The following is a 15,178-nucleotide window of genomic DNA, read 5'->3' as shown; positions in this document are numbered from 1 at the left end:
TGTGTATATAAGCTCATATTATATGTAGTGATATCACTATTGATATATTTCTACTATATTCTGGGTGTGAATATATGTGTCACATATGTAAAACTTCTGTAATAATACATTTTAAAATCTATAAATTTGTAGTACCCAATGTACAGAAAGAGATTTTGTCTTGAAACCTTAAAAAAAATAGAGGAAATCATTTGCTAATCTATTTTCTTTCATAATCCCTCCTTTTCTTCCCATCTTGATTGGAAAATAGGAAAGGAATGACTAATGAGGATGGACATACAAGCTATTTGACAGGTTAGCTGTATGTGTTCATCCTGTTGTGAGTTCTAAATATAAACTGTGCTACTGTTGAAAGAAGACTCTATGTGTTAAAATTTTGACCATCTCATGAATGCAGATATTCTGAATTAATTATGATTATATTTTTCTTCCCATGAAAACAATGTTATCAGTAAAATTGAAATTCTTGTCATTCTCTTCAGTAGTAGCCGGACTATTATCAAAGAGTGAATACCACTGTAATGACCCATGTAGTTGAGATACTACATCGTACCTTTGTTTAAATGTATTATAATAGTAGATGTTGCATATTGTTTAGTTCCTGATGAACAATCCATTTTTCACCAAAGAATCTGACTTATTTCCAGGCATATAGTAGATAACTACAGACTATTAGTTGGACAGACAAATCTGTTAAGGAATATTCAATGCTTTCTAGAGATAATAAAAAAATATTTTGTCTTAATTCAACTAGAAAACATTCTGAATTGTTTTTTAAACTACTTACTTATATTAAATTACTTTTGAAATTCTTTTATTATCATTCACTTAGGTAACAGAAGAAAAAGAAGTAAATGTTTAAGAAAAATTATACCAAAGTGTCTGAATTTGTGTTTCTGGGACTTTCATCATCTAGAAAAATCCGACCTTTCCTCCTTGCCTTCTCTATGGTATTTTATGTGGTCATCGTGCTGGGCAATACCCTTGTTGTGTTTACTCTAGCCTTTGACCCACATTTACATTCTCCTATGTACTTTCTTTTGGGAAATCTTGCATTTATTGATTTATGTCTTACTACCTTAACTGTACCCAAGATGATTTCTGATCTGTCTTCTGGACACAATGCCATATCATTCCAGGGTTGTGTCTTCCAGATATTTATTCTTCATGTTCTTGGGGCAACTGAGATGGTACTGTTGGTAGCTATGGCCTGGGACAGATATGTGGCCATATGTAAGCCCCTCCACTACCTGACCATCATGAGGCCAAGGATGTGCCTTATGCTTCTATCTGGTGCTTGGGTTATTGGCTTTTTACATTCAGTGACCCAATTAGCTTTTATTATCAAATTGAATTTCTGTGGTCCTAATGAGATAGATAGTTTTTATTGTGATCTTCCTCAGTTTATCAAACTGGCCTGCATAGACCCCAAGAAAATGCAGTTCATGGTTACTGCCAACAGTGGGTTTATTTCCATGGGCACCTTTTTCTTATTGATAATCTCTTACATTGTTATCCTGTTCATTGTAAGAAAACATTCGTCATCGGGTGATTTGTCCAAGGCCCTCTCTACGCTTTCTGCTCACATCTCTGTGGTAGTTTTATTCTTTGGACCATGCATCTTTGTGTACATGTGGCCATTTCCCACTGTGCCAGTGGATAAATTCCTTGCCATTCTGGACTTCATGGTTACACCCATCCTGAACCCTGCAATTTACACACTGAGGAACAAAGACATGAAGGTGGCAATGAGAAGACTGATTACTCAGCTATTCAATCTGAGGAAATTGTCCTAATCTACAGAAACACAAAATACATCTTCTGATTGTTCTCCTATCATCATAACTGAATACTGCTATGCTGAGGCAGTTTATTATCCTATATCCAGCATCTTATAGATATTGAATAGTTTATTTTAAGTAAACCAACGATAATAGCATGTTTAAGTAGAGTTTAATATGCATTATGTGCTAACTATACTTTTATTATCTACAGAAAAGCTAAAAAGAAAACAATAAATGTCCATCTACAGTATATATTTGTATACTGTTTTATATGTTGATATCTTTCTATATTTCTTAAGAAATAAGAAATATTTATCTCATCACACTTACATTTTGGTAAGTAAATCATATTAATTTTCTATGCTGATTCAGGATAATTTGAGCATTTTTTTCACATTATACTGAGGAATTGAAAGAAATGTAACATGCAAATAAATTGTAAAAATACCTTATATTCTAAGACATTGGCGCTTTTCCTGGCCCTCACAGCCAAAGCTAATAATACACCTTGAAGTCACTTAAAGTCTCTAGTCTACTGTGTTAAAACTGTCTTTAAGAGAACATTGTAACAATCAACCTTAAGCTCCTTGGACCTTACAGTAAACAACTATTACAACCTAAGCTACAATCTCAAATTATATATTCTTCCATTCCTCTGATCCAGATAGTTGCATGAAACATCAAATACAGAAGTGAAAGTAACTGCCTAAAATCAACCACAAGGATGAAAGCAGTCATTTATCATTATTGTTTGATACTTAAGTGATGATTGTTTTTTTCTGGGTGAGATGGGATCAGTTTGAGACAGTGACTTAACCTCTCATAAAACTCTTTATTTTTTAATGTATTCTATTCCCTTACCATGTGATGCTTTCTATGCTGTTCATAAATACATGGTGAAGTTCTTTGTTGGATGTGGCAATTAGATCACTCACACACAGCTCATAAGACAGACAGATACACATAGGAGTACACAAACAGACATAGGAACAGACTATAAGGTCATTAGACAGGCATAGATTCAGATTCACACAACAAAGGACAGAAGACAAGAAACATGGAGTAGAGAATTCATGTCTGGACTCGCTCTTGGTTAAATGACTCTCATAGGAAGGACTTTTATTTCTTTCCTTAAAATAATACAGATAAAATTTTCATAACTCAGATTTATTATCCACACACTGAAGATTACATCTTCTTCTCCAGAAACCACTAATCTCCAACAGTCCCCCTGTGAAACCCTATACCCCCATCCCTGGTATTGCTGAACTCAATTCTTTGCAGTTCTTGTGCAGATAACCACAGTGAAGTAAGCTCATGTGTGCAACAGCTGTGTCATGTTCACAAGATGTCTGTTTGCTGCACATCTCCCAATCCTGTGACCTAATTCTTTGTGCCACTCACTTTCTCACTTTGGTTCCCTGAGTACTGAAGAGGGATAGAAGGATTGAGCACTCACCTATACTACTTCCCAGTTATGGGTTTCTATGTTAACATTCCCCAACTATCAGACCCACCACAAACTACAATAAGAAGCTTCTCTGATGAAGACAGATTAATCTTATATTGTGTGTGCCTATAGATTTTTTAATTCATAAATTTAATTTTCAAATATTAACTTTGTTCTAATGTTTGCTAGTTTTACTTCATCTATTTTCACTCTGACTTTTAAAATTGGCTATCTGGGGGATAGAGACCTGATTCATTGATAAAGAAGACTTGCTGCTTTTAGAGAAGACAGCAATTCAATTCCTAGAATCAAATGGCTCGTAAATGCCTGTAACTCTTGCTCATAGTTTTCTATTGGTTCTTTGACCTCAGTGAGTGTTGGCATGCATGGGCACAAATATAGAATCACATACATGCAAATGAATATATATATTTTTAAGAATTGACAGGGAAGACATGCCCAGAAGTACAGTAGTGGCATGTCTGGTATGACGATAACCAACCCTATTTTGACTAGATTTGAAGTCAGTTTCATGGGAATACATACATTCTAAAGTTTAAATGAGAAGGTGGTATCACTTCTTCTCAAACAGAGCTTAAAGTCTGGTAATGTCAGCTCTCAGGCTATGTTCTCTATAACACTGTGTGGGCCATTCTATGTTCATACCTGCATAGGATTATTATCCAGTGAAGACAAAATCAGTTGTGTAACATTGCCTCTACAGTAAATAGTATTGGAAAAAGATGGACACAATAAGTGGACATCTCCACTAATTGCTAAAATACATCTAGTTAATTGACTTTATTTATTTAAATTATGCAATACATACAGTCTTTGATATAAATGATGAATTATTTTTCAATTATCATTTCATCACTTAACAATATACTTACAGCTACCTTCACAATCAATTAATTCTTAATCAATTCACAATAACTAAATTAAATTCTGGGAACAATGAGACCTACTTGTTTACCTGAATCACAAAGAACAGAAGGTCAAAATGTATTTAAGTCATGTACATAGTATGTCCTAAAAAATAGACAGCTAAAATAGATGTCATTGACCATCTGTTTTGAACTCATGATCTTCAGTTAGGACTGAAGTTTACCTATGAGTTCAATTTGCAACACTATACACCGAGAAAATAGTGTATTCTCATCACAGAATAAAAACTGGGTGTTTTTTGTATTATGAATATTTTTAGTTTTATTAATTAAGTTGTTTGTTTTCTTTACATCCCTATCACAGCTTCCCCTCCCTCATCTCTTCCCAGTCCCTCCCTCTCATGTCACCTTCACCTCATCAACTCCTCCCCTTCTCCTCAAAATGGGAAGTCCTCACATACATAACAACCAGCCGTGGCATATCAAGTTGTAGTAAGTCTAAGCATGTCTTATGCCAGGGCCAAAAGAATGGGAATGGGTGGGTAGGGAAGTGGGGGGGGGTATGGGGGACTTTTGGGATAGCATTGGAAATTTAATTGAGGAAAATACGTAATTAAAAAAATGAATATTCAAGAGCTAAAAAAAAAATAGAATAAAGCAGGATACATGAAGCTCAAGAAGAAGGAAGACCAAAATGTGGGTGTTTCGGTCCTTCTTAGAAAGGGGAACAAAATGCACAGGAGAGCAAATATGGAGACAAAGTGTGGAGCAGAGACTGATGTAAGGCCATCTGGAGACTGCCCCACCTGGGAATCCATCCTATGTACAGACACAAGACCCAGACACTACCGCTGGTGACAAGAAGTACTTGCTAACAGGAATCTCTTGAGGGTCTCTGCCAGACCTGACAAATACAAAGGTGGATACTCACAGCCAACCATTGGAGTGAGCACAGGGACCCGAATGGAGGAGTTAGGGAAAGGATTGAAGTAACTGAAGGGGTTTGCAACCCCATAGGAAGAACAACAATATCAACCATCCAGAGATCTCAACCCCCCACACTCCACCCCACCCCCACCACCAGAACCCTCAGGCACTAAATCACTAGCCAAAGAGTACACACTGAGGGACCTATTGCTGCAGCCACATATGTAGCAGAGGATGGCTTTGTCGGGCATCAATGGGAGAAGAGGCCCTTGGTCCTGTGAAGGCTCGGTGACCAGTGTAGGGAAATATAAAAGCAGAGAGGTGAGAGTGGGTGGGTGGGGGTACACCCTCATAAAAGCAGAGGAGGTGGTGGGATAGGGAGTTTCACAGGGTTGTACCAGAAAAGGAGATAACATTTGAAATGTAAATTAAGAAAATATTTAAAAAGGGGGGGGGGAGAGAGAGAGAAAATAAATAAGGGATACAAAGGCAGACAATGTGGTCACAGAGACTGTCCCTGCTCCTCCTTTAGGAGTCTTACAGGAAGACGCTGATACAAAGGTGTTATAAGGGCAGTGTTCCTAAGTCTGTTTCATACATGCTCGGTCTCTGATTGGTAATTCAGTCTTTATGAGGCACTATGGGCCTTTGTTAGTTGATTCTGTAGGTTTCGTGTATGTGTCCTTGACTCTACTGGCTCCTTCAATTCTTCTCTGTCTTCCACAGGATTCCCCAAACTCTACTTCATGTTCTATTGTGGGTCTCTACACCTATTTCAATCAGTTGCTGGGTGACTAAGATCCTCTCAGCAAATATAGCAGAGTATCATTTATCAGTGGTGGGCTCCCTTTCATTGCATGGGTCTCACAAAGGGGCAGTCATCAGTTGGCCCTTTCATCAAATCCATTTTTACCCATGCACATCTAATAAGGAAGACAAATTGTGGGTCTAAGATTTTATGAGTGGGTTGTTTTTCAAATCCCTTTATTGGAAGTATTGCCTGATTTCAGGAGATAGCCAGTTTAGGCTTCATATCTACCATTGCTAGGAGTCTTATCTAGGGTCACCTGCATAAATTCCTAAGAGTTTTCATTTTCTAAGGTTTCTAGCTTGTCCCAGAAAAAGCTCCACACACAGGAAAACCAGTTGTCTCTCCAAGTACTCCCACCCTTTATCCTCCCTTACCCCTCATGTTCCTACCCTCAACTCCTCACCCACCCTGTGCTTTCCCTCATCCACCTCTTAAGTCTAATATATTTCCTTTTCTCCACGACATTCCTGAGTCTCCACTTGTGCCCTCCGTGTTACTTAACTACTTTGGGTCTATCATTTATAGCATGACTATTCTGTACTTTATGACTAATATCCACTTACAAATAAGTATAGACCATATTTGCCTTTCTTTGTCTGAGTTACTTCACTCACAATGATATTTTCTGGTCCCATCCCAGCCTGCAAATTCAAAAACAAATATTTTGGTTTTGTTAGATGAAGAATTTTCCATTGTGTAAATAATCCACATTTTTTCATCCATTCTTTTTTTGAGGGACATCTGTGTTGTTCACAGTTTCTGGCTGTTATGAATAAAGCTGTTAGGAATACAGTTGAACAAATTTCCTTGTGGCATAGTGGAACATCTCTTGGGTATGTGCCTGAGAGTGGCATATGTATCTGGGTCTTGAGGTAGATATATTCCAGTTTTCCTGAGAAACAGCCAAAATGATTAGCCAAGTGGTTTTCACAAGTTTTCACTCCCACCAGCAATGGAGGAGTGTTCCCCTTGCTCTACATCCTCATCAACATGAGATATTTTTTGAGATTTTATTTTAGCCATTCTGACAGTTATGAGATAGAAGTCATCTCAAAAAATTTAACCCAGTGTTGTTCCTATCCAAAGGAAAGACAGGAACAAAAAAAGTGGAACAGAGACTGAAGGAAAGGTCATCCAGAGACCTCCCCAACTAGGGATCCATCTCATCTGCAAACACCAAACCCTGACACTGTTGATGATGCCACGAAGTACTTGCTGACAGCAACCTGGTATGGCTGTCCTCTGAGGGGCTCTACCAGCACCTGACCAATACAGATGCAGATACTGATAGTCAACCATTGGACTGAGCCCAGGGACACCAGTGGAAGAGCTAGAAAAAGGACTGAAGGAGCTGAAGGGGATTGCAACTGATAGGAAAAACAATATCAACTAACCAGATCACCCAGAGCTTCCTGGGGATAAGCCAGCAACCAAAGAGTATTCATGGAAAGATCCATGACTCCAGATATATATGTAACATAGCATGGCCTTATCTGGCATGAATGGGAGGGGATGTCCTTGGTCCTGTGGAGGATTGATGTCCTAGCATAGGGAGATGCTAGAGTGGTGAGGCGGGAGTGGGTGAGTGAGTAAAGGAGGATCCTCATAGAGGCAAAGAGGAGTGGGAAGAAAGGAGGTGGGATGGGGGTTTTGTAGAGAGGAAACCAGGAAGGGGGTATCATTTGAAATGTAAATGAATAAAATTATTAAATAAATAAATAAATAAATAAATAAATGCTTAATGACAAAGAAAAGATAGAAGCTCAGAGTCTTTTTGCTTTGACTTTCCCTGATAAGTAAGGACATTGAATATTTCTTTAATTGATTCTCAGCATTTAGAGATTCCTCTGTTGAGAAATCTTTTTCCAGATCTGTACCTCATTTTTAGTTGTGTTATTTCATTTGTTTATATCTAATTTATTAAGTTCTTATATATTTTGGGTTTCAATGTTCTTTCAGATGTGGAAAAGGTAAAAAATTTTCTCCAATTCCTAATTTCCATGGGTCCCATTTATTAATTGCTGATATTAGTGCCTGAAATGTTGATGTTCTGTTCAGGAAGTTGTCTCTAATGCCAATGTATTCAAGGCTATTCCCCACTTTCTCTTATATCAGATTTAGTGTATCTTATTTTATGTTGAGGTCTTTAATTCATTTAGAATTGAGTTTTCTGCAGGGTATAAATATGAATCTATTTGATTTCTTCTACATGCTGACATCTAGTTAGAACAGCAACATTTGTTGAAGATGCCTCTTTTTTTCCCCATTACATGGATTTGACTTATCAAAAATCAAGTACCAATAAGTAGATTTATTTCTGGGTTTTGTTATTCAAATTCACTCATCATCCTATCTGTTTTTATGCTAGTACCACATCCTATTTATTACTTTTTCTCTGTGATACAACTTGAAGTCAAAGATAGTGATATCTTCATAAGTTCTTCCATTGTACATAATCATTTTGCCTATACTAGGTTTTCTGGGTTTTTTTCACATGAAGATGAATATTGTTCTTTCAAGGTCTGTAAAAACATTGTTTTGGAAATCTGATGGGAATTATGCTAAATCTATAGATTGCTTTTGGTGGAATGACTGATTTTACTATGTTTACTTTTTATTTCCTACCAATCCAGGAGATGAGAGATCTTTTTATCTTTGATCTCATATTTAATTTCATTCCTCAGAGACTTGAAATTCTTATCATATAGGTCTTTCCCTTGTATGCCATACAGGTCTAACTTGGTTAAAGACATAACAAGATATATTATTTGTGGCTATTGTGAAGGATGTTGTTTCACTGATTTCATTCTTGGCCTGTTTATTATTTGAATAAAGGAGGGCTACTGATTTCTTTAAGTTAATTTTGTATCCAGACCCTCTGCTGAAGATGTTTATCTGCTGTAGGACTTCTCTGGTATTTGTTTTGAGGTCACTTATATATACTAACATATCATCTGTTAATACATTCATTGACTTATTTTTCCAATTTATATCCCTTTTATCTCCTTTACTAGTCTTATTGCTCTAGGTAGAACTCTAAGCACCATATTGTTTACCTAATTTCTTTCTCAGCATTTTTATCATTTGAATAAAAGAGAGCTACTCTGTTTGTTTTTTTTTTTTTTTACTTAGTTTTGCATCCTGTCACTTTGCAGGAGTTGTTAAAAACACATTTTAAAACAACCTTTTCTTATTTATTGCATTTTTCTAACCTAAATGAAATTTAACTTAGATGAAGCTTCAGAATCACTAGAAGGCTAAATTTAGAGAAAGTAGGTAGTTATGAAATTCCCCCAGGAAAATGCTAAAGAAAGCCTTTCCAAGTTGGAGTTCTATTTAAAACACACAACTGCAAAGATTGTCTACAAGAAGGCATTGCTGCACAGCATTTAACACTGAGAACAAATTCCTATTGAAGTCAGTCAGTGTAGAAAATGAGTTCACCATCATCTTAGGGCAAAGGTACAAGCTAAAACAACTTCCATTAGCTACAAAATAACTGGTTTCAAAAGCAGTTTATATAGGTAAGTATTTGAGAAAGTTTTTGATTTAGGAATATCAACTTCTGTCTAATCAGCTAATTTCAGAATTTTCCCCTGTGGCATTTTATATTTCTAAATATGGATCTTACAGTTCTAAATTTGTAATTCATATGAGTACTGATCAAATATTATACTTTTTCTATCCCAGTGATATCTTATTTGATACACTTTTACACACACACAGGAATACATGAGTGATACAGTCATACACACACACACACACACACACACAGAGAGGAATGCATGAGTGATACAGTCATGAATGCAATCTGGAGTACAATGGCCTTCTTATACAATTTGATATTGATATTATCTAAATAATTTTAAATATTTCTTCTTTTAGCACTTAAGTAGTAAATTCAGATATGTTCAGCTGTTGACATCAACAGAGTAACATAAACTGCACTAATGATGACAAAAATGTTTGAAATTTTTTAAATAATAGCGTGACTTTGTTAATCATGTATATATGCATGTATGTATGTTTGTTTGTTTGTTTGTGTGTATGTGTTTGTGTGTGTGTGTGTGTTTTTCGTACTTGCACCACACATGTGTGTACCTTCAGGATGAAGAGTTTTCTCTCATCCTTCTGACTTAGTTTTCTCCAAGTCAAAGTTTCTACTAGAAGCCAGACAATCCTTACTATATATTATAGATCTTCCACTTTCTACTAATATGAATAAGAAAAGCAAGACTTACAATCTACTAGGATGAAAATAAAGATGTTTACTTAAATAAATAGGGGAAGAAAATTTTAAAAGAACAATTTGAAGTCTAGAGATGATTTATCTAGTACCCACTGATATTAATATACATATTATTTTATACGTATTTATATTTCCCTGAGTTTTAGAATAAAAAGAGAACTAATTATTTGTCCTAAATTAATTATAAGGGGAAATATAGCTTGTATTTCTAGTGTATAATCTAGAGTCAAAAATGAATAAAGAAAAAGGATGAATGAATATTTGTACTTTGCTCTAGACCTGATGGTTGGTTTCATTCACAAAATAAGAGGTGTTTATAACTATGTTCGTGAGTAGTAGTAATGAATTAAAATGAGTTAATCTCTCTTTCTCTTCACTTGATGTTGAGAATAGAACTTGAGCTTGCACACATGGTAGAAGTTCAATACATTTTAATGGTATGCTTCCTTAATTAGCCTCACCCCTTGTTACTTTCCTGTTTATTCTCCCATACTCCTTTCCTTTTACACATTTTAGTTCATGAATTACTTTCATTCTGCCAAATATCTGTAATATTATTATTTTTTTACATTCTGGACATCATAATTCTCTTTGCTAAAATGTTCTTTGAAGTGGTTCAAATCTTTACTCTCTGAAAATTACAATAATGATGAAAGACCTAGTATGTCTTGGTATGACATCCAACTCAAACATGGTAAAACATGCTGCTTTATCCATTTCTGGACTTGAGAGGCTGCAACTATACACATTCTAGGTCTCTTTCCAATTAGCACAAAAGTCACCTTCTGGACACTTCTTTATACTTGCTGAATTGTAAAACATCTAATGATTCTGTTTTAACTTGCTTTGTTCTCAAAGTAAATATGAGGTATCAACTCTTAGTAACTGTCTGTGCAGATGAGAAAACAGGTGTCAGTAACCTACTGTAGGCACAGCAAGTAAGTGAAGATGGAGAATGTAGACTGGTCTGTGATGGAAATTGCTCATATGAAATTTTTTCAGCGCTAATTTTCATCTAATTTGTTTTTAAGTTATAAGCAATAATTCTTCTTAGTATACCAAATAAATTTCATGATAAAGAGGTAAGATACAATTAGTTAGAATTAACTATATTCCTAGAATTGGTACAAATTTTAGATGAATCCTAAATATGTATTTGGGTACAATACAGTTGCCCTCCATAATAAAATATGAGGTCTCCTCACTAACTCTATAATGAAGCATTTTTTTCTAATTATGATGCATTTCACAATGTATAAACCTATTTCTATAATAAATATTTCTATAATAAATATTATCTTCTATGTTCTTGAATAATTAGTGTATTTTCATTTACTTTATATTTTAAGAACTAAATATTAATGTAAAATAAAGTAAACATCTTTTCTGACATTTGCAATCTCATTTCCTTTAATATAGATACACAAAATAAAACAGCAGGGTCAGAGTTTCAAAAGTTTGTTTTCCATGGATCCCCTTTCCCTTGTGGGTTCACTGTGACTCACAATCCCATCACTGAGGCTGAGAGTATTTCAGTCCAACAGAAGCCACAGGGTTATCATACTCTCAGGAAGAGCCATAAAACAAGCTGGAACTGGTTTCTTCTGACTTTAAAAAAAAAGACTTAACTTAAAAATTTAAAACTAATTTCTGAAGCTGAAGAGATGACTCAGTGGTCAGGAATAGTACTGCTCTTGAAGAAGACCCTTCTGGCTTCTATGTACTTCTGGATACATGTAGCATACATACACTCAAATAAACAAACACAGACAGAAACACACACATACATAATTCTTAATATTAACATATGTCTATTCTGGAAAATATTATAATCTTGAGACTTCTGATTTCTCAGAGATATTTTATTATAGACAACTGGTAAGATTCTCAGAAGTCCACAGTCTCATAATTGACCTACATTTAATAACCAGTGAGAGCTATGATTTTTATTATTCATTCATATTCCAAGATATCTGTAATAATCACAACACATTTAAATAATCTCATAGCTATCTAACTTTTAAAGTGCTTATTCCACTTTTCATTTTAATTTTAGGTTAATTTATCATAGTTTAATTAATATAATTTCAAGATCGCTATGCCTCACATGGAAATTGAATCTTCTTTTAAGATAACAAAAGGCATCCAAGAATAGCATACACACCCCTGTAAATGGTCCCATAGATTACTTTGGAGGTAATTATTATTTTATGACAATCATTCATTTTACCCATTGGCAGCGTTAGACCTCAAATTTATTTAGTTCTTAAATATGATTCAGAAGTTCAAATTTTTCAAGTGAATGAGTAAACTGTCATTTATTTTTAATAAATATTATCCTTTTACTGTATTTTAATTATGTTGTATGTGTTTTTAAGTAAAAGTGATAGTTAAATATTTTCCTTTACTTGACAGTAATTTGTTGAGGCAAATCATTCTGTGACCTTCAAATGATTCTTTCTTTGTTTCTCTAATTATTGCTGAATTAAATTATCTTTACGCTTCAAAGATTACTAGTCCATAGTGCTCACAGTTTCTACCTTTTATTTATCATTATTATTTTGTGTATAATCCTAATTTATTGAATTTAATTTGTAGTCTCCCCACCCCCAGCCTGGATCCTACTTGCTCAGGGGTGGAGTTTTCTGCTCATTGGTTCTGCCACACCCACTGCTGGACCGTGCTGCTTTGCTCTTGGAGCCACACACATGTCCACCCTGCTACTGGACCCCGAGTTATTTGGCGGGAATCGGGTCCCCTTCCCCCTTCCTTTATAACTGAGTGTCTGAACAAGTAAAATTGAGCTTTGATCAGAGACTTTGCTCCATTTCTTCTTTCGCCCTGTCTAGTTCCTCTCTTTTCAGCTCAAGTGGCCACCTCAGTCGAACCGTTCTCATTGTGAGCTGCTGGCTGGCCACAACACAATTAAAATAATCAATACTCCTGTTATATTATTTTATAAATAATATCTGGATTTTTATGGTAGCAATTGCTTAGCAAATTAACTCAATAATGAGTTCATGGATGGGCAGGATACAGCCATTGGGGAACCCTTGCCTAACTTATACTAGGCACCCTGTTCAATATGAAGTCTGCAAAACTTATAATTACTGAATTGTTGATTTATTACTTAATAAAATTTATAATAATTTATAAATAATGTATTAAATCACATTGTGCTAATGTCTTTTCAGGGTTATATGTGATATGCTCTGGGCCTTGACTCATCAAGCACTTTCAGCAGTTCTATTTGATATTAATTGCAAACACATTACAATTAACCAGAACATGGGGAAAACAATGTAATCACTCTTTGTATTCATTATGGACAACTATGAAGAAAGGAAACCAAAAGCAGCAACAGCAGGTACAAAAAGTCAACAATTGAAATTGCTTAAAACTAAAACCTGCCTATCTAGAAGTAGACATCATGATTCAAAATCTGTGGTATGTCCCTTTTATGTGTCCCTGAAAATGATAAAGATAATAACAGCTTTGGTTAAACTATTAATTATGAATTCAGATTTTGCAGATGAACTGGAAACTCAAGAAAGTTTTTTTTTTCATGAGTAAATCATATTGAACTTTGGACATTTTACTTGTAGATCAACAATGAAGCTACAGGCAAATAATGTAGTGGGTCGATACTATTTAAACTATCATGATGCTAACAAAAATAAACAGAAGCAGTTTAGTGCTAGTAGGTCATGCCAAATATTAAGGGTTGGCTTATTAAAAAGTATGAAAGATGTTGCAGAAAATTTTGAAGAAAATTGGCCAAGAAAAGGTCAGAATGCATTTAGTTGTAATCTACAGAAAACCTAGTTTGTAACAACTCTTAAAAAGGGGAGTTTACTTTTGTCACATCACTAGAAGAAATCTTGAAAAAGAATGTTGCTGACTTTGATGAAGTTGCACAGCATGCACACTGAGTAGTGGGCTTGTAGACAGTTCCATCCATTAGAAGATCTATCATCAAACTCCAAAAGTAACGAATATTCATTAAGAGTAGGGTAAAAGACCAATTGTATGCATTGTTGGTGAGAATGTTAATATAGCAGTTGTATTGAATCATAGAGGCCCTCAGAAAGTTTGTAAAAAATTTGGTCTTTTTTTATCGACTATTTTCCTTGGATTGTATTATAAGAAGGCAAATTCAGGATATGTAAGAAATACATGTTTGTTTATATTTATGAATGCTATTTATAGTAGCTTACATGTGGAATTAATCATCCCACAATTATATGTTAGTCATACAAAGAAATGAGTTGTATCATTTTATAGCATAACAGATAAAAGTGCAAAACGCTGAATTAAAGGAAATGTCAGAGACAGAAGATATGTTCAATGTTTCATTGTAGGCATAAAATGCTAAAAAGTCGATATGACTTTACAACAGGGATCAACAGTGGTTGCAAGCACGGAAGTGAGAATTTAAAAATAGCTTCTTTATATCTGTGCATACCACCTGCAGCATGTATTCAAAAACCAGTATACGCAGGAATGAGTACAATACAGCTCAACCAAAATATTTAAGTAATTTTACAAAATTCTACTAATGAAGTGTCTACTGATGGAGTGTGTTTTAAAAATAATATTGAGTATAAACCCCCATTTCTCCAGTGAAATAATAATTTCATGAATAATACATTCATGAAAGAATAATTTGCAAAGTAGTCCAAAAGCATACTCTATGAATATTTTCTGTCACCTGGACTGATAAGGCATTGAAAACATCTAGGAGAGAGTTCAGAGAAAGTTTGTGGAAATACCAAAAGGCAAATCTACTACAAGAAGATATCTGGTCACAAAATAAGAAGAAAGAACGTCATTGTCCTCTCTCTACAATATTCATGTTTCTTTTTCTTTAGATTTATATTCCTCATAACTTTAACATTTTTAAGTTACTTTACTCTTGCTAGCCACCTCGGACGGTGTTTTTCTCTTTATTTTGAAATTAAGAGAACAAAGGAGCTTCATAATTGTAAAATTGTGTAAAATATGTAAAATATTATACCTTCGGCTACAATTTTTCATCATTTCCTCACATCAAGTGAATTGAAACTGATC

At 34.8% G+C, this 15,178-nt stretch overlaps 1 protein-coding gene across 1 annotated transcript; it reads left to right on the top strand.

Annotated features, from left to right (window-relative positions):
• Positions 1-854: 854 nt before the first annotated feature.
• Positions 855-1,796, top strand: LOC147005850 (olfactory receptor 4F15-like). Its single transcript, XM_085829550.1, has one exon. The coding sequence runs from the start codon at positions 855-857 to the stop codon at positions 1,794-1,796; it is 942 nt and encodes a 313-aa protein (XP_085685676.1).
• Positions 1,797-15,178: the final 13,382 nt, after the last annotated feature.

Source organism: Mus caroli, unplaced genomic scaffold (genome assembly GCF_978045245.1).
Source record: "Mus caroli unplaced genomic scaffold, Mus_caroli_1 scaffold_2, whole genome shotgun sequence".
Lineage (NCBI taxonomy): Eukaryota > Metazoa > Chordata > Mammalia > Rodentia > Muridae > Mus > Mus caroli.
This window is presented reverse-complemented; position numbering and strand designations above follow the sequence as displayed.